The sequence below is a fragment of the Scomber japonicus genome, chromosome 16 (assembly GCF_027409825.1).
Source record: "Scomber japonicus isolate fScoJap1 chromosome 16, fScoJap1.pri, whole genome shotgun sequence".
Classification (NCBI taxonomy): Eukaryota; Metazoa; Chordata; class Actinopteri; order Scombriformes; family Scombridae; genus Scomber; species Scomber japonicus.
Window position 1 is genome coordinate 18,725,022 of NC_070593.1, and position 21,075 is coordinate 18,746,096.

The 21,075-nt window shown below is 39.3% G+C and overlaps 1 protein-coding gene across 1 annotated transcript in view; it reads right to left on the bottom strand.

The window, feature by feature from the left end:
* Positions 1–15,810: 15,810 nt before the first annotated feature.
* Positions 15,811–21,075, bottom strand: part of LOC128374953 (ryanodine receptor 3-like) — a 98,764-nt gene continuing 93,499 nt past the window's right edge. Inside the window, exons 97-107 of the mRNA XM_053335173.1 lie at positions 20,828–20,958; positions 20,698–20,740; positions 20,446–20,573; positions 20,280–20,340; positions 20,031–20,177; positions 18,688–18,822; positions 18,409–18,565; positions 18,097–18,161; positions 17,181–17,281; positions 16,352–16,403; positions 15,811–15,948 (exon numbers count right to left, since the gene is read on the bottom strand). Of these exons, the coding sequence (XP_053191148.1) occupies positions 15,853–15,948; positions 16,352–16,403; positions 17,181–17,281; positions 18,097–18,161; positions 18,409–18,565; positions 18,688–18,822; positions 20,031–20,177; positions 20,280–20,340; positions 20,446–20,573; positions 20,698–20,740; positions 20,828–20,958 (1,116 nt within the window). The 3' untranslated portion in view covers positions 15,811–15,852. The remainder of the gene's footprint in view (positions 15,949–16,351; positions 16,404–17,180; positions 17,282–18,096; positions 18,162–18,408; positions 18,566–18,687; positions 18,823–20,030; positions 20,178–20,279; positions 20,341–20,445; positions 20,574–20,697; positions 20,741–20,827; positions 20,959–21,075) is intronic.

A 21,075-nucleotide genomic window follows, 5' to 3' on the forward strand; every position in this document is an offset into this window, starting at 1 on the left:
AACTATCAGAGGAAAGAACTGGATTACTAGTTAAAGTATGTAAGATCAAGTCTGCCTCATTATCTTGATTTAATGTGATTGGGAAGTGTTTAAATGTGGGTGTGGTAAACAAAAAGTCAGCTGATATGGAGCCGCTCCCCAGGAGCTAATGCAATTCTCTATTCATCATTTGTCATTTTTAATCAATGATAATGACTGGTGTCTATATGCAACCCTGTGGAGGCAACAGAACAACAATCTTGAGAGAGGGTCCTCTCACTGTTATTTCCACCATAATGTCACATCTCATGATATAGGAGGATAAAACTCTTCAGCTTTGATAAAATACACTTAACAGTGTAAATGAAACCTGCACAATGTTGATTTCAGATGCTCTTCAGTATGCACTTTAATGGTTTTTCCAGTGTTTGTATACCATCCATTAGTGTTGTACGTCATAGCAAATATCCCATAATAAGAACTCAAGGCAGTTGAGTGCATCAGATGTTTGAAGCCATTTAAAATGGAATACCTTTGTCAGCAAATACATCTCTGTAAAGTTTTACTTCAAATCGCTGCAGTGGATTTGAGCCAGGATTGCTTTTTGCTGAGAGTACATCATTCAGGAAGTTCTAATTGTTTCAACTTGACTGCCAGATCATCTTAATAAAAGCCCATTTATATTATATTTATATTCTATATTCTATTTTTCACTCCAAGGAAATGGACATTCTTCCCAGATGCACATCGATCACTGGAGAAGAATGTCCATTTGTTAGGCTCATTGTGTTGATGCAACTCGCTGTACTAACTTTAAATATTGTTTATATTGATATTTTGTGCCAGATCCAAAGTGTTGCTTTCAGAGAAAGCTTACAGGCACTAACTGGCTCGTATTATTCCTGTTATTTGTCTTGTTGCTATTCTAATTTTTCCTACATCAAGCTTTTTCTTCTAACTCAATTCTGTCTTCCCTTTAATTTTCCCCTGTTTGTTTTCAAATGTACTGTAGAAAACAATCTATACTATATTGTAATTTGATATTCAATGTGTTTCAACACAGAACACAACTGTCTTCCCAAGACAACAAGACAAACCCCAATGACCCAAGCATGATATGCATTTACATTAAGTGACAAATACCTCTAGGTGCTGTGGGCCATACCTAACCAAACCCTTACCATAGCATATTGTAAGATGTTTTTTTTTGCTGCATTAATGGAAATGTTCCAGACAGATCCATGCTTGACTGATGTATTTTCCCCCAGAATCTATAGAGCCTAAAGGTGACCCAAACACTCCCTCGAGATTTCACATTTGGCCTCATGTGACCACTGGGGACCCCACCAAGGTTAAATACCCACCAGTCAGTTAGAATTGAAGAAACTTCTTAGTTGAGAGGAAGTTGAAATATCTTCAACCAGTCCAGCTGCCCTTGATTTAACCTCCCTTGAATTTATGGTTAGCTACTATTACATTTAAAAACCTAATCAAAGAAATAGTATGGTATTTTAAAAAAGCACTTGATACTGCACACTCTTTTTTTCTGTATTTGCTTCCTGTAAGTGATGTAAAATGAGCATAAAATGAAATTGTTATTAGCTTCATGTTTGAAAAAGGTAACAATGCTCAAACGTGAAGATAATCAACCATACATCAAAAAGAGTGAAAATATGCAAGTCGACTCAGCATGGAGCAGCTGAGGACAACGGTTAGGCTGGGACTGTACTTTAAAGAAACTGATCCTCCTGTATGTAATACGCCCACAGCTGTACATCATAATTCATCAGCAAACCTGTGTGGATGACACAACAGTAAGGGGAAGGAAAAGGCAAAAAGGTGAAATATAAACAAAATATTAGGCATATTATGTGTATTTCTGAATCATATACTGTGGATATTTATAATTTTATAATAAAATATGAATGCATTAGAGAAACCTGGGCATTCTAAAAATAACGTTTTGGGGTTTGAAATGTAGAAAAAAGTAAAAAAATTGAATGAGATGCAAGACTAGACATGATTCATTATGGAGGATTTCCTTTACTTACCCATATAAATTGATGTTGTGTTGATGGTAAGACAGAAATGGCCTGAGAGCACAAGACTGTGATGCTAAACCCTGTCATAAAGGTGAATATTGAGCTCCAACAGCACTTAATGGAATACCTGACCACACTGGTGCTGAATACCCAAATCACAAGACATAAGAGGGCTACTTGCTGTACTGCTACCCCTAGGGCACCAAGTCTGCAGGGCTCAGCAGATCACCTTTTGCAAAATCTAGATTTGTCTTGGCAAGATTTGACCTGTTTTAGGGCAAACGCCAGAGATCATACAACAACATGACAAAGGGTAAAATGTCAAAAACAGCATAGTGCATGAATCCACTGTGACTCATCTCAACGAGGACAAAATAATATGTTTTGTATTCTGTGTGGTGAGTGACTCATTCACTTTTTCCGCCTCTTCTTCTTCCTGTCACTTTTGTTCTCTATCTCTCTGTCTCCTTGTGTCTCTGTACACATTCCTTGGAAAGCATTTCATGCCTGAGCAAAGTTTATCTGCTTATCCTCAGCCAAACCTCATTGCCCTCCTCATGGCCTGATATTCACAAGCTTTGAATTTTTCTAGCGACACATCCACTAAGACTTATCAAAGTTCCCTGTGATGCAACTGAGGGCCCGTGTGTTGATGGTTACACACTTAAAGCGCCTGCAGTGTACAGTACAGTGCATAAAGTACAGTGAAGCTTTCCGCAACCCTAAAGCCCATGCACATGATATTTATACACTTCAACTTGTACACGTCTATCAAAACCACAAACATGACAGACTGAGAGACATATGTGCACTCTTAAACCCATAAAACAGCCCAGCATCCTCACTCACACTCTTGTCTGTACACATGCTGTCTGGCTCCTGACATTTGCTGTCTGACAGTGGTGGAGCCAAGCTGTCAGAGTGCATCTCATCTGCTTCCTGTCACACTCACACAGCAACAGTCCCCCTGTGACTCTATACAGCTAAATGGCAAAATGCCTGCAGAGGAACGACAGGAGTAAATCTTTAATGGCTCGGTCATTGGCAGTGAAAATCTTAGCTTCCAGTTTTATATGACCGGTATGGAATTCCAACAATTTAACCGACTGAATAATATATCATACTACAAAAGATGTCCAAGCCACCTTTCCATTCAGAAGTTCTCCCCTGCACTTCCATGTACAGATGTAATGAGTTTTTCTCTTTTTACACTGGCAAATACAAAGGGCCTGATTCACTGAAGGTTTGTGTGTTCAGTTGGAGGGAGAGTTTGATGGAGTGGAGGTCCAGAGAAAGTCGTGAAGTATTTTGGTTTCACTTTTGGCAGAAGTGAGACCAAAATACTTCAAGCTACCGTCCGCACGTGATGAACCAACCAACCAGCATTGCCATCCATGGAACTGTGCAGTTAGCTAAAAATAATTAAGTGAAGCATTATTATACTGTGAGTGATTTCTTACCTATGGTCTACACACCTGCTTAAAAATCTGTTGAGAGAGAGTATAGTGGCAAGTATCGGTATCCCAGACCTCGATAACCTCATCTCACCTATGCCTGAATACTCCACAAAGAATTTTATGATCTCTGTTCAGCCACCACCGACCAATGGACCCAAGAGCACAGCAACATACTGTAGTTGCCTTCGGGCACCAGATAACAGCAAAAGGAAGCCAGTGCAGTGGTGGAAAGGTCTTTTTTTTCCTTCTTTAATATTGTAGTGTTAGTACTGCAGTCAAAAGCATGTGAACAGAGGCATACTAAAGGCTACGTGGAAGCTTTTGATGTCAGCTTCTTTTGTGTGCAAGTCTCATGGCTTTTAATGAGGCAACCTGCCTCATTATTGGAGCTCTGTAAGGCCCTGACACAGCTACATGGTGGGACCGCCTCTACTCACTGTTCTGAGGCCACAAATTACAGCAGCTTAGCCCCTCACTGGGACTAGAGGCCAACCTAGTCGGCCTTTCTAATGGCACCCGAGGGACACAGAATTGTACATACACATATGTTTGGCCAAAGCCAGCTTAATAGGCAATTCCTTTGTCAGTCCCATTAGAGTGAAAGTTTGAGATGTGAGGCGTGAATTTGGGATCTTGTTCCTATCGATTGAGTGGAAATATTCAGTGAGTTGTGACACATAATGCAGTAGTTTCTACTTTCAACACAGCCTGGAACTTTTCTTTCATTTTGTTTGGCACTAATTTGCAGATACAGTTAACTGGAAAAAAAGGTTTCCCCAGTCATGCCAAGCCTGTGACTGCATTTTAATTTCAACTGGGGACAGCTTAAAAACAGCATGGCCCAACAGGGCTGGAAATATCATCAGCAGAATTTAATTAATATGGCTCACAGTCAGTTAAAGTCCGATTAACAATATTTCATTACCTGTTCTGCAATTTTCTTTAGGTCACTTTAAAATTGACCTTCTTGAATTTGGATGAATTCTGATATGTAAATATCAGTTTGTTCTTTAAACCTGATTATTTTCCAAAGCTCTTTACACTGACACCTTAATCACACTGACACCTGCTGCTTTATATTGTTCACCAAGAATGAATTAACTCAGAATTACATTTTTCAAACAAAAGCTTGTTATGAAAGTCAAACTTTCTCAATCCAGTGTACTTCTCCCTTATGTGCTTTTTCTTATTGTCTCTCATTTCCTTATTTCTTATGAACAATATGACATATACTTTTCAATGCTTCATTTAATGAGATGATGATAAATACACAACTAAATACATGAATACTTATATAAAAGATTAATTTAATGAGAGAAGAAAGGGATTAAATAATGTCCATGTTTGTGTTGAAGCAGATATTAGCCCTATTTGAGATACTACTCACTCCCATGCCCGGTTTCATTACACAGACATCTGAGGAATTTCCATGTGATCAGACCGTGAGCAAGTAGCTTGAAATGACCTTGGATACTGTCCTTCAGACTCTATATATTTAATGAGTGGTTTCCATGTTTTATCTATTATGTAAAAACAATATATATTGTAGCTGACCACTGAGCTTTTTCCAGAATATTAGTTTGACTTGAGACTTAAAGCAATTAGACAGAAACAGAGAAACCCATAGGTTGGCTTTTACTTAGAACGTTAAAACTAAATCTTGTGGTAATACAGTGCAACCAGGAAAATGACTCTATCATTGGTACATTCAAGGACATTTTAACACTGAGTCCAACATCATCTCATTAATGCCAGAAACTACCAAGTTATTATCCTTTTCTAAATAAGCAGTTTGTAGTTTGTATTTGTCTGGTTTTCTGACAGCAGCCTGTGTATACAGTAGATAGTATCTAGGTAACCGGGTGTTCCTTGATAAAAAGTCAAAGTTCCAGCAACATTTGTAGTATAGAACAACTTTAAAATACATTCGTTCTATACTTCAAATGTTTCTGGAGCTTTAACTTTTTAGACTTCTTTTTCCCTGCAACTTGGAAGTAGATGAAGTTGTTCCCAAAACCTCTACTCTGTTCCTTGAATGCACTAATAAGAGTTTTGTTTAAACTGTGCAGTGTGCGGACTGACCCTGGATGGATACCACTCTAACAACTGTATGCTTTGGATGTTTGCAGGAAGCATATAAATTATCAAGTGTACATAAATATGTAGATCCTGTGCCCATAATTCACATTAATCATTTATGTTAAATTATTTGTGTGGACGGGTACAGTTATTAACAGATGTTTTTGTCCAAAATGGTCACTGCTTAACATTTTTACTCCATCACTGCAATACAGTGTGTTAATTCAGACCACCTCCTCTTGTGAATAGTAGACGTGGAAGGGTGACAGGAAAGTCTTTTCACAGCTAGCAGGGATGTTGGCCTGTCCTTGACACAGTCCACAGTGGAGGCCTGTTCAAAGCTCCTCATGCACCAACAGACTCTTGAAACACTTTCAGGTTGTCCTGACTGAGACCTTTTTTGCATTTTATTTAATCAGTTATGAATATTGTTAGTTATTTTTATTCCATTATACCACTAAGATGCCATTTGGTGTCTGTTTTCATTTATTTGTGGAAAAATATAAAGTCCAGAATCTACATACTGTTAATGAGACTACCTCTGAACTCTCTCTCTCTCTCTCTCTCTCTCTCTCTCTCTCTCTCTCTCTCTCTCTCTCTGTGTGTGTCTGTGTCTGTGTGTCTGTGTGTGTGCATGCTAAGGGCATGCTGAGACTTACTGAACTCCCTTCTATACTTAGCACCAGCAATAGTCATCCTGCTTGTTCTTGATGAAAATTGCGCTACATTAAAAATGGTGTTTGTTGCCCAAAGCGGTAGGCAAGGTGCCGAATGCTAATTGGGTGAGATGTCTGTCAGAAGTCCTCAGTGGGCTGATACCTGCGGGCCATTTACCCAGCACTACCCCAACTCTCCAATAAGGTGTTTATTTTGGGCATAGAGCCAGTGCCCATCATGTGGTCTCCCATCCTCAGCGCAGACAATTTAGTATCCCACCACACACCAGCAATGAACTTGTTCTCACATACACAGGCTATCTTATGAATTCGGCATTAAATCACACAAACTCTGCTGTATTCGTGATTTGGGGCAAACCATGCTGTGTTTAGCCTTGAGATATGCTTTCCATATTGTGTCAGCTTTACCAGCTTGTGTCATATTCAGATTATTTGAGCATGCATCAGAAGCACTGTTAACCGATTTTTGAAATGAATATGTGTCAGCATGCCTGCAAGTATAAATCAGTAAGTACAGTATGTGGTGTCACATGTTCATCAGTTAGATCGGCCCATTTCAATACCCTTGAATAATTAATAGATACATACAACGTAAAGTGTACGCTTCATGAAGAGAGAGATGAGAGACGAGAGATGAGAGAGCCACACTTAATGGAAAATAAACACAGATGGCCTCCCCCACTGCTGAGAACTCCTGATGCATTGGCTGTCAGAAGTATGGTCTCATACAGCTGGGCCATTGAGTAAATATTAAAAGTGACATCTCCTCAAAAGTTTCAGGATATTCCTGAAAGATGAACCAAGGGTAATTCATAAAGTGCACTTTGATGGTTTGAAGTGCCGTACTTGTCTTTTTAGGAGTATCGAGCATGAATCTTTAATTTACATCCTAAATAATGTGCCATGGTTTATTAATGAGATTCTCTTTCCTGTGGTGCTGTGTGCTAATTGGTCGAAGCTCTAGTGTTGAGTGACAAGAGAATAAAGCCAAGGTAGCCACTTTGAATGACTTACACAGGTTGTGCTTCTGAAGGTCTTGCATGGTGTTGCAGGGTTACAACAAGTGTGGAAAGCTTTGTCAGACTTCTTTAGATGTAGTTGGAAGCAAACTTTCCATGACTACATTTACCCACTGACGTCAACACTTGCACAAATTCTCATACACATACACTTTCTCTCACACACAGAATCTCTGATCTCAGGGCAGGGTGGGTTGTGTTTCAGATGTGAGACATACTGTAGCTAGAGGATGGACGTGTGAACAAAAAACATATGTGATGGAGGTCAGAGCTGGCCCGCTTTTTGTTTGCAGCCATTTTGGATGAAAGGACTCTTATGCCCACCGTTGACTCCGTGCTGGTTGAGGACAGGGGAGGTCAATATCAGATACAGCAGTGTCAGTCCCTGAATAGCAGTTATTACAAGCTAAATCACTGCTGGTCATTTATCAACAGCAGAGATGTAGTGTACATCATGAGTCCCACCTCTAATAATGATTACAGCCTCATGGTTGCTGTTGTATTATAATCCTAATGTAACATTTGCAGTCAACAGAATTAAAGATTCACAAGGTGGATGAAACAACAGCAATTGTATATTTAATCAATAGCTTATTGTTCCATTTATCTTAGTGCAAGAAAAATGTGGCAACATAAAACCTATTCCAGATAACAACAAAACTCTAATACTCACTTTGGACTCTAACTGCCTGCATTGTTTTTATGTGCACTATAACTTAAAGCTGTCTGAGCTAACAGCCAAGTCCTGGGGCACACAATGTATTAATGCCAAGTGAAAAACAACAATAAATTGCCTTTATAAGCTTGTGTCATGTTGAAATTACCTGTGGAACACACCTGAGGCTTCTGCACAGGATCAAATGACATTATTGTCTCTGTTTTGCCTTTTCATTGTTGTCTAGAGCAAAAATACATAATCATATGCCTATTTATCAACCAAGAGATATACTGTAGAGGGCTGTCTGCACCATGTGTTGTAGCAATTCTGCTCTCTGTGCCGGTTGCTAGCTTCAGCAACAACAAACATCTTTTCAAACATTACTCACCATTCTCAGTGGTTGACCACTAAGACCACCAGTTCCTTTACTAAATCATTTTTGCAGAAGCCCATGCTTGAAAACTCTAGAAGAGCTTAGAGTAACTTCTAGGGTAACTAAATTATAGTTGCATTCAACTATGTGGAACAGTCACATGTTTAGTTCACCAATATGAAACTTTCTGTGCTCTCTCTATGAACTGTACCACCATTATAAGAACAAACATCCAAAGGGCAGACACTTCTATCCACTGCTATGCACAGACCCACTGCCTGTGACAGAAGGTCCACTGGGACTACTATTTCCCTTATTCAATATGCCCTGCTCTGACACTCCAAATGACACAAGCTGATTCTAGCTAACATCCAAGGAAGAGTAAATGGGCCGTGAATTGGAAATCCAAAACTGCTCAATAGAATGGAGGGAGATCTTGAAAGGCTTTTGAGAGACTTACCTCTGTGTCCTTCCTTGACTCACATTAGTCAGCATCAGTGTCAACCCAATTCATTCTCTGTGTTGATAAAAGCATGTATTATTCATAGACAGGAGGAGCAATTCTAGATTAAATTATACAATCACTGTCTTCATACTCATCATCAATCATCTGTTTCTGCTTATGCTAAGTGCCATTGCAAATTTTCTCTCTAGTTTTTCAATGCCATTCAGTGAGTGTGAATCACAAGGTGTTATGGTGCTGTAATTATCTCCATCTATGTTGCATCCTTCTTTGAAAAACTACCTGCAGTAAGCTTGTGGTTCTTTGACAACCTAGTGATTGGAAACAAATGGCTCATCACTGTAGATGTTTATAGTCATCGCCTTCATCCTCCCCCACAATTACCTTGATTAAAGCCACCCATTTGTTACTGTGCCAGGCAGAAGCTAGAAGAAGCTATTAATGCTATTGGAGCATTAAGACATATTGGCTTAGTGCACTAATAACACCCAAACTTTTAATTTTGTGGTTTACATAGTTGCAGAACTTGTCTGTGGTGTAAAATGTGATTGCAGTTAAGATGGTGTTATCCTGGGCATGTTTTCATCTGCAGGTTTAAGCCCACCTGTCTTTGGATCATTTCTGGGGGTCTGTTGGCTGAAAACACGTAAGATCCTTACATAACTAATGTTGTCACTGTGGTACTGATTTGTCTATCACAACGTAGCCACACCCTAAAGCATAATCTGCTTTATTGTCTTTTATGCTAAGAAACAAACTGCAATACAGATCTTTAAGTTGATAAATACATTCTAAAATTAAATGTTTGCATCAATGTAGTATACAAGCCTGAAAAATTCTAATTTGCACAGACCTCTCAGTTGTCAACTGTCCTCTCCAGGTATGTTTAGTGTGGTGTCAGAGCTGGGTGTGCACTTCTCTTGTCCCCTGCCGTATCAGCGCAATAGAACACCCATTGAGTATGAAGCAGCCTGTTCAGCTCACTTCAACCCTCGCTCAGCACGGTTCACCTCGCATCACTGTTCGTCTGCACTGCTGGCCCTGCAGCAGTGCAGCCACAGGCTACAGTACCTCTGTCTGACCTTGGACATGAAACAGATCATCTGGACTAAGAACCTGCAGAAATTCAAGGATAAGACATCGCCACTGGTTTAAGAAATTAAACCAGTGGCGATGTCCTGGTACTTGTTCAATGCTGGAAATGGATTGTTTAATCTGTCAGGATTTCAGTATAAGAAGGTTTGTGGCGTCATTTTCATGTAGAAGATTGTTTTGGCAGTACACTTTTTCAAATTAATGCACAGACACATGAAGCATACCAGTAGTTCTTGTAGGGGGTCTGTCTGAATCTGTCTCAGGAAGATAGATTAAAAAGGAGTTGACAGAAGAAGCACATTTTTCTCTATTGAGAATAGTGACTAAACTTGTTTCCCGCCCCTGTTGTCTAAAGCAAAATACTCTGCAAAGTGCCTTAGTCCAGCATGCATTCTCTAGAGAAAAACAACAGAAGAAACTTCAACAAATGTCACAAGTGACCTCCTGAGTTTCCTTGTTTGTCTGTCTTGTCTCCTCCCTTGTGCTCCTCTCCTGTTTTGTCTTTGTTTCCCATTGGCAGAGGCAGGGCCCAGTGGTGGAGGTTTGACACACCTGTTTCTCATCTCAAGAGCAGCATAAAGACCCGCTTCACCCTTCCTCCCTCGGCCAGATAGTTCTGCTACTCATGTGGTAAAGCTTGGCTGTGTCTCAAGTATTGTCACGACAATACATTTTTTTTTTTTGCCTAAGTGAAGATTTTTGCCTTTGTGTAACTGCTCTCTCCTCTTCCCTCCAGTTTCGCCTGCTCCACCTGCTACTGCCCTGCCTCTGCCCACTGGATCCAGCTCCCTGTACACTACCTCCCCGTTTGGACCCCCGCTGCACCCACCTTCCCTGGAACTGTTCCACCGTACCCAGCCACTGCTCCCTCATTGTCCTTCACTGTCCCTCACTGCCCTCACTACCTTACCATTAAACCCTGTCTTTGAGTTACCTCTGTGGTCTGCTCAGGGGTCCTATTATTCTGATTGTGACAACAAGTTTGTTCTGGTCCCACAGACTTTGTCATTTTTGACAACCCATATCTATCAATCCAGTACTTTTACAGCTATAGAGGAAAGCCTTAGATGTTGCAGATACAAAGGATGGTGAATGAAGTGTCATTCAAACAGGCTATGTGAAAGGATTTGTGGTCCTCACATAAATGCCACATCAGGCCAGGCGTCAAGCCAGGGATTCATTTTAGAAGTGCAGGGAAGTGCAAAATGTGTGTGTGTAAAGGTGAGATCAGAGACTCTCACTAAACTTTTCGTAGTAGCTATAGCTTGCTCGCACCACAGGGTGGTGGTATAATTACAAATACAAAGCAGCTAACGAGTGCTTGTGGGATTAAATACAAGATGTTTTGTTAAATTCACCAAAACTACAAATACTGTATACAGGACAGTAACACTTTTGTGGCTGAATAACAGCAAGCAGACAAAAGGAATGTTAATGTTGTCCTTGCCCCAAAGCATTACTTGCCCACTGGTTCACCATCGCAAATTGTCAACATGCCATACTGTTATGAAAATGTCATTCATAGCCCACGACAGCCTAAATAACTTTGGGAGTAACTCAACTCTATTTTCTTCAAAACAAAATGCTTTGGACCTGTTATTTCAATGCAATATCACAAATTAACCAATTCATGTGAACTTTCATAATTTTCACAGTTATGTGAACTTTCACATGAATATAGAGGCATTCAAGATGATATAGAGATTACCTTGAACATATTTTGGGAGGAAGTTGAAGTGGAGGTTGGTGGGCAGCCACCTTGGAGCTCCTATGTGTGGAACCTTGCCTCAAGCTCCTATAAGCTCAGTGTCACGGAAAAATATAATGATTTACCCAAAGCTCCCCGATTTCTTATTGAAACTTCCTCTGCAATCAATAACTATTCACTGACATACACACACACACACACACACACACACACACACACACACACACACTACACTCAATACCATATAAACTCTATTGATGTAAAGTGTGCTTCAGGGAGGAACACATCTGTTAAAGATGTGGATGCCAGTGCTGCTGCAGTGTTGGAACAAAGGACAGAGGGTTAACATGGAGAGTGCTTACTGCATATACACACACACAGACACATATTTGGCCACACTTCAGTTTTACTATAATTTTAGGCAAAAGTGCTTTCCCTGTTTGGTGTAAAAATGCTAAATATTTAGGACTCTCAGTTATGTGTTACTGTTTCAGGTTCTACACAGATTAAGCCCTCTGTGTTTGTTAAGGCTCACAACCATCATAACACTCATTTGTAAGTACTGTATTTTGAGGAAGTTTTTGTTTTAAATGTAAGGAAACCAGCTTGCTTATAGGACAAAGATCATCAGAAGTCAGACAAATATCGAGCTGTATCACCCGCATATGAATCCTGTCAGGTTGTTTGTCTAATAATGTTTGTCTGGCAATTTTACATTCATATTGAAATGTATATCTACTTGTACTTATCAGAATTACAAGCACAAGGTGAATTTACCAGATTACGCTGGAGGTTTTGACACAGCGTCATTTGCACAAGTCGTATTTGAAACAATTAATTATTTAGATTAGTTGATGAACAGAGCAAGCTATGGATGAAATCACAGCGACTGAGCTCCAGTCAACAGACCAATCTTCATGACAGGTGAGCTAACTGCTCAAATTTGGTTTAAAACTCCAGAAAAAGCTTTTTTTTTGTCAAACTATTTCCAAGGTAAAGAATTATTATGCTCAACCTCTCTCTGCTCTACTGATATTGTAATAAAGGTCAAACACTAATTGAAACCACACTGAAATAAACCGGTTACACACACTTTGGTATTTATATAAATGGCAGAGGAAGATCATCAGTGTTGATGACTTAGTTACACATTGAAGGAAAGCATTGTGTTCAACAAATTTGAATTAAATTATCCATTAATGGTTTGTAAAAGCCATCTGAGTTGATAAAGCTTGGTTAATGAAAATGGAATTCAAGCAATTTGCCCCACATCCTCTTTCTTCTGTATACCTTGTTATTATTATTATTGACGTCGCCTAAAAGCCTCAAAGACTGACAGGATGCGTCAGCGGGACCATATGCAGTGTCTTGTCACCAGTTGGAGCTTTCTCTGCAGGTCGCCAGCTGCAGGTGACAGCATGGATTGCAACTCAAGCTGCTCTCTTTTTTTCTCTCCCACCTATGTGTCACTCCACAGTGCCTTGCACCATGTGGGGCCTGGGATGAGAGGAGGCCACATACATTCAGCAACATTATATCAGCAATAGGTTATTTGGAGGAATCATGGAGAGAGAAGAACATTGTGGCAAACAAATCACTTGCTATGACATTACACAAAAAATATTGGATAGTGAATTCAACACAGATAGGGGGCCAATATCTCCAAATTAGCACTCCTCCAAATTCAATTTAATAGTCATTTTAAACCACAGATGTTACAGAACAGAAGGAAACATTAGTGTTACTGATGTTTTACTGTCATATTAACTATGAAAAGCTGTCAGGTCCTCCACCTGAAAAGCACAGTTGAATGAAGTGTAATGTCCCCTGGGTTGTGCCATTACACCTTAAGGCGTAACGCCATATGTCCTGTTTTATCATGGACCTCAATTGGAGAACAAGCCCATGCAGTCTGTGGTTAAAGATCCCTTAGCAACAAGCTGCTAAATGACCTAAACTTTCCCTTTTTATTCTACAAACAGGTAATATAATGGAGTTAAAGGCACTTTAACATGCGCCAGACTAAGTTGTCTTTTCTATTCTGTCGTGTTTTGATTGATTTGACCGCTTGAATTTTAAAGGAATAATTCATGATGTAGGGAAATACACTTTAGATTAGAAGATTGATACCACTCTCATTTACTCTGTAGTTAAAACTTCAGGTACAGCCAGGTGATTAGCATAGCACAAGTACTGGACAAGGGTAAACACCTAGCTGGCTCTGTCCAAAGGTAAAGTTATTTATTTTATGTATACAACATGTAAAATAGTGGCTTTAGAAATAGTGGCGTATTGACTCGGTATTCAGTTTCTCATGTAACTCACCAAAAGAAAGCCAAATGAAGAAAGTCAAATATCCGTAATATTTGCTGAAACATGTCCATAAAGCATACATTCCCTCAAGAGGCCATTTGACAGGAAATTAGATTAATTTTGCTGCCTCCAGACTTAACTAGCTACAGTAATGTAATAGGTATAATATCCCTGGTTATTGCATGTCTTAATTGTTGCTATTTCATGTTGTGATTGGCCTCCCACAGCTTTTATTATTTCAAATTGTTGAGAAGATTATATCAATATCATTATTTCTCCCATTGCTGTAATGGCCACATAATATGCTAAATAAGGCAGGACTTCCTGTTCATGTTATAATTCACATTGAGTTTCTTACTAAATTGTCTCACAACTTTTTAAAAAACAATTAGTGACAAAAGAGGCTATTCAACTTTGCAATAACTATTCACTACTGTGAAAGACAATTAGTCATTTTTTTTGAGTCACTTTTTAATTTTTAAAAATGCAGTTCACTCATAGGGTGCTGGAACAATAAAGACCAGTCAACATGCCAGAGCTGTTACAGGCATTGAGGAGACCGAGCTGCTCTCAGCAGCAGGCTGCAGCACTGTGTGGTGCCTGAGGTGTGGTGACATGATGTGAGTTGACAGGTGGCACCATTGGTAATAGGGCTAAAACTCCCATCATGCGGCCTGCTGAGGCCTTGTCCTACCTTACTGACCAGTGAGTGCATAGCCACTGCTTATTAATTATTACACCATAATTCAAAGTTACAAAATAGTTTTTGAGAGATTTGGCCGCAGGGACAGATGTTGCATCTCTAATTTTGGAACGGAGATGACTCACTGTCTCAGAGCTTTCAGACTTGTTCTGACTCTTATGATGTCAGTGAATGAACAGTGTGAAGAACAGTTCTAAATATATATTGGTAAAGGTATCCTGAATATCAAATATGAGTTTACAAATCCAAAGGGACAGTTTAAACATCAACATTTCTGGCGTTGATTTCTTTATTTTTTTCCATCAAAAGAAATGCACAGATCAGCAAAGCTACTACATACAAATGGCCATACAATAGCAATTTCATTTTTGTTCTTGTTTGAAGGTGTTCAGTAAATTCTGGTGTGTCATTTATACACTTTGTACCTTGAACATTTGCAGTTATGCTGCATTCAGCAAAATAAATAAATAAATAAATAAATAAAATAACTAAATCAAACCAATGCTGTTCTTTCATGTTCAAATGAAAAAGTTCTGCCACAAACTATATATCTGGACAGATACTTGTCACTGCTCCAAGAAATCTACTGAACTTAAATACAATAAAGAAAAAAACAAAAGTTTTGCATAGCTTCATTGTAATGTAGTTACAGTACTGTAAGGCACTTCATGAAAAAAATAGGCTTTTTTAAAAAATCCTACATAATAAACCTTTTTGCCTCTTCATTCTAAAACATCATCTCAATATGCAAGGTTACAACATCTGAAAAAACAACAACTTCTCAAATCACATTTTGCGCACTATGTAAATCTACTGTACTCCTCCACTTTTCATTTGGCATTAAGTCTCAAGTTCAACATTCTCAAAAAACTGAAGTTGGGTTCTTGTGCATAATATGACTGACACATTGTCCCATAACCCCACACAACCCAGTGTTTCTCAAAAAAGAAAAAAAACAAAAAAAAACAACAAAATTGTGCAATGATTTGGGGTTATGTGGAGTAAAAGGCAACACGCTGTCAAAAATCTAGTCCCAAAACTAAAGAACCAAAATATCTGGGCAAATTACAGGTTGTTTCCTCATAGACCGGCACTGTACCATCAGTGACAGAGGTACATCTGGTTTCTGTTTTTTTAGATAAAAAAAGTAGTTTATTGTCTCTCTTCAAGTCATACCAAAGCATTGGTGTGATGACTGTGTGGTGTTCAGTCCAGCAGCTGTATGTAGGACTACATATTCCAGCAGCCTACTTGGTATGGACAGAGGTAAAGAGGATGCATCTGCTCTATCCAAGCTGATCTTCGTACTGTTTGCGGAAGCAGTCTCCAGCTGGGAAGAAATCCCAGCAGCGCTCCTGGTACATCTTCCACACATATGACTCCTGAATGCAGATATACATGATGAGTAAGTACACATTTAAATGTTACTCAAAATATTCAGATATTCAGTTTATGGACAGATAAGGGCTGAACAATTTATTGTTTAAATATCAAAATTATGATTTGAAAGCTTTTTGAATTGGAAAAGCCCAGATTTTAATTATAAATGTAAGTAACCATTGTCTTAACAAGCTGTTGGAAGTGAAAGTTTAAGCTAAAGATTTCGCCAACTATTATTACAATACAAGTCTCATTAGGGAGTGGTATTTTCATACAGCAGTTTCAGACAGTTAGCTAGTCAACATGGACACAGCACCGCTGTATCTCCCTCAATGACAGGATCATAATTGTCTAATTGTTGAAGATTCCTCAGAGAAAGGTCATTAGTGTAGAATTATACTGTACCTGGCCAGTGTGCTCGGTCTCGTCCTTGTTGATAAGGTACATCAGGAAGAACCTTTAGAAAAAGACAAGCCAATGAGACAAAACAAAAATGTCACACCAAAAAAAAGAAAAAAAAGAGTATGACAAGCTTTGACATTCTCCTACCAAAACATCTCATCACAGTTTAAACACACATCAGAGTGGGGAAGTGGTTCGCTGAGGCATATTTGATCAGTACGACTTTCACAGGAAATGTCACATTCTGTGTTACTAGGAGGCTTCAAAATATCTGACGCAAGAGTCTAAACAAAGTAAGACCATCCCATCTTTATCACCAATCACCTGTTGTTTCCCAAATCAAGTGTAAATAAAACGGGCCGCCGTATCTCTGTGGGCGTCACAGCTTGCCAGATTATGATGAATACTGTATGAGAACACACTATCACAAACCTATTTTCCAATAAAGTTCATGGCATTAAATAGTAATGAAGCAACATAATGAGGTCGCTCTCATATCCTCCGGCCTGCTTACTGTGAAAGCAAATGGACTGAGACTTGCTATTGTCACGGGCATTATACAGAAACACTGGATAAGCAGGGAGTGCAGGGGAAACAGAGCGACAGATGGAAAGAATACCTGAAGGGCTCTAGTGTTCTGGATCACTGGGGCTATTAGTGACTTTGGCCCTCATTCTGTTGTAAAGTGCTGAAGCCATCAATCATGTGGTTAAATTACAGAGATATGTTGGGAATAGATGACCACAATGATAAATTAATTTGAAATGAACCCTTAAAGAAGAAAAGAAAATGTTTAAAGATTAGATTAAATGTCTAAAAGAGGGATACTCACAGGTAATTGGCCAAATTGTGCTCTTGTAAGGTGTGAGTCTCAAAGCCGTGAGGTGTTGTGTCGAAGTAGTCATTACCGATCCCACAAATGAAACACTTGGTCTGAGGACAGGAAAGGAAAGAGATGATTACACTAGTGCCCTTCTTTGTTTCATATATAATATACAGTAGCAATCACAAAGACATTTTGCGTCATTCTTAAAGGGGCATTCCATCACTTTTAGGCATAAAGCTCAGTTTATATGTCTAAATGTCTATAAGTTTAAATATCCTCTGAGCTGTCTAAAGTCAGAGAAAATAATTAACTGATGATTTCATCACGATTGTGTGGGCTTAGACTGCAGACCCCATATTTTGGATCGAAAACCTGTGTGGTTAATGGAAGGCAATTTGAAAGATGAGGACATGTAATAGGCAAAATAGACTCCCTCTCTATTGTCAGACCCTAGTTGCAGATTTCCATGTGTTACTCCACTATTAGAACCCATTCACATGTATTTAATAAAACAAAACATTCTCCCTGTCATTACCATTTCTTAAGACCTGAAAAATCCAAGAGACAAACTCCATGTAAAATATGCCAGGCTGAGACAGATTTCTGCATGATTAAGATGTGTCCTTGTTCTATGGTGATCTTAGTCAAATGTGCAATTTAGGTAACTAGATAGAGCACTTTGTGTTCAAATGAATTCATATGATATGATATAATAGTGATATGATTGTATTTTTGGTTCATATTTAAAAGTTACTTTGTAGAATGAATTTAAAAAAGAAAATGCATTTTATCTGCTGTATTTTCACCACAATGCAGTGGAGAAGGATTTTACGTAAGCAACATCCCAAATCTCAATCCACCCAAGCTTCTTCTGAACCTCCATAGATTGGCAAGTATGAGTGAGAAAGAAATCTACTCTCACCTCCATGTCCTCTTTGACTTGTTCCTGCTGGTCTCTCAGCTCTCCAAAGGCATCAATGATCAAACCTGCAACCACAAAGGAACTGCTGTGAGCATATTGTATATACTGTATCTATTTAAACAATGTAGCCACAATCTTTCATCCGTCACTTCCTAAAAATATAGGATATACACTATTGTGTGGTAATTTAATGAGGCTTTAGATTACTCAGTGATTAGATTATTTAAAACACTGAAACAGTAAATGTCATTGAAGTTAGCTTAAAAAGGATTGTGGAGGAGGCCATCAGGTCATCTCAATGCCGGAGCTCACCCTGAATGATGGCCAGGAGGATGACGATGACGAAGAAGAAGAAGGTGATGTCAAAAAGGATACGGTAGAGCTCATAGGGATCACCGGCTGGATCCTCAATCTCATCCCCAATGCCTCCTCCTGCTCTCACTCCAACGTACATGTGGAACAGGTAACACTGTGGAAACAAGTTGAACGTGAGTTTAAGCGTCAGACCCACATCTAGCCTAAACATGTCTAAAATGTAAGAAAAACAGTCACAGTATTGGTGTCAGTATGGGATATGTGATTGATCCTTACAGTCATCATGTCATCACACTTCATGTCTGGCTCATCCTCATCCTCACTCTTGTTGTAGAACTTCCTGAAAAAGTTGAAGGCCACCACCGTGTAGAGATAGACCACAACTGCCAGCAGGCCGACCGTCAACACCAGCTACAGAGATGCACAGATGATACTCAGCAAAGTCTCATTACAAATATCTGTCTATTTACCCTAGTTGTGGTAGAAACTCAACAAACACAGCAAGCATTCATTTTCTATAGAGATCATTTACTCAATCACTAGGAATATACTGTAATGGAACATCTGTCTGTGAAACTTAATGTGCTAACCAATCACCCAGATCAGTTGTCTAACCTGATGCAGATTCTACATGGATTTACTTGTGAATCCAAACAGCTACAACACTGGAAGAAGCAGTAAACCGCATTTAGATTGACAGCAATGATTGATCTGCCTGTAGGCCTGTAGGCAGATCAATCAATCTGGCTGTTTCCTGGTGGCCTCGCCATTTTTGTGTATCTCCACCCTTGGAGATTGTAGTGACATTAAATTTTGATTAGTGCCTCCAGTCAGTTGACACGTGAATCGCTGCAAGAACTCAGTCAGACGTGGGATTTAAATGAAAGCCTTTTGCCTTTTGAACTTAAATGGCAAAGGACATTGGGCACATCTAAATTCTCATTTATGCATCCTTGCTTCTCTCACTTGCATCTCTCCCAATTTTCTCATGAGGGAGACATGAAAAGGTAGGGGAATTGACACAACACATACAATATTTATTAGATGACACAACTTTGCTCAGCCAAGCATAATTTTGAAGAAACATCCATTATCTGTCTTAAAATATGGCAGCTTCTGAAAAAAGTATAGAGAGACAGGCATTTTTCACAGGAGCTGGTTGAACAAATCAGTTAAAAGTAAAAAGAGAGTCAGATTTGTCCACTGTGATGCCCATGTTGCTCTGTGTCTGCTGTATGTGTAAATAAGTTTACAGTTTGCTATAAGACATAACCCACTGATAGGTTAGTAACATATAAGGACTTGGTTCTGTACCCTGGTGGTCAAAAATGCTTCAAGCTGCTTTAGGTTGTTGATAAATAGACATAAATCCTGTCACTTATAGAATCCTACTGAAGATTTTAAAAGGTTCTTTTTGCCTTTAAATTTGACAAGAGGCTTGGCACTCAATTATGACATGACATCAGTGGGACAAGAACAAGAATGACTATGCATGGAAACAGTGATAAGACTGGCTTGTGCCTGCACATGGGGGAGCACTGTTACAACCTCCCAGCCACTAACTCTGCAGTGACCCCTGCTGTTTGAAAGAAGACCTACAGCCTCCTTCTCCTCCTCACCTGTTTGCCATTATGTGTAACAGAGGACAGGATGGTGCGGAGGGTCTTGAAGCCCATGGCGATGTCCAGCAGATGGGCGGCAAAAAAGAAGTTGTTGTAGTGGCCCAGAATGGACATGGTGGTGTACCATACTAGATACAGGAATGACTGGTGAAGAAAGAGTGAATGAGAAGTTGATCAAAATCCATCTGTCCTATCATAATATCATCTGTCAAACAATTAATCATCACAAAGTAAACTCAAACTTACATTGTCTGTAAACACCACCCCCATTTTCCAGATATGGTACTTTGTATCGATTGAGCTCAACCTGTCAAAAGAGAATAGTTGATATGAAGGCCCATATTTTCTGATTGACCTCTATTTTTGCTCAAAACTGGTCCAGTCCTTCTACTTCCTATCTGTCTTAACTCACCATGACACCAGTGAGGCCTCCTTGATGACAGTTTCCTCTGTAGGGTTGAAATCCAGAGCACTTTTATCCAACCCCAGCAGCTCTGCTATTCTCTCCGCTCCATACAGATCTCCGTACTTTTTGATCACCTACAAATAGCAGCAAAACAGGAACAGAGGATGACACTGAAGCTGACATTCAGGGTATATCACCAGATTTGGCTTATGGTTTGAGTGCACAACAGATTACACTAAAATAACATAAGCCACTTACTTTGCGTTTGACAAATTTATCCCAGTAGTTGTTAGGAAAAGAACTGAAAGACAGCAGAAAAACAAATTAGGATTAAACTTTTGTTTATAAAAGATTATGACTCAGAATTTAACAACTGCAGTTGACTTACGGCGTGTTAATAACCAGTCTGTCCCACTGTCCTTTGATATCATCATCAGATGGCTGCTCTGTGATGTAGAGCCCTGCAAACTCCAGTTTTCTTGCTATCTCCTTCTCCCGCTTGAACACTACCAGAGGCACCTGGGAAACACAAGGAAATCAGCTGTGTCATCAGTATAATAAAGCAACATTCATCAATTTGCTGTGTAGTCAAAAGCTCAAAAGCACTGATGAAATACAGTGCAGAAAATCTTTTTT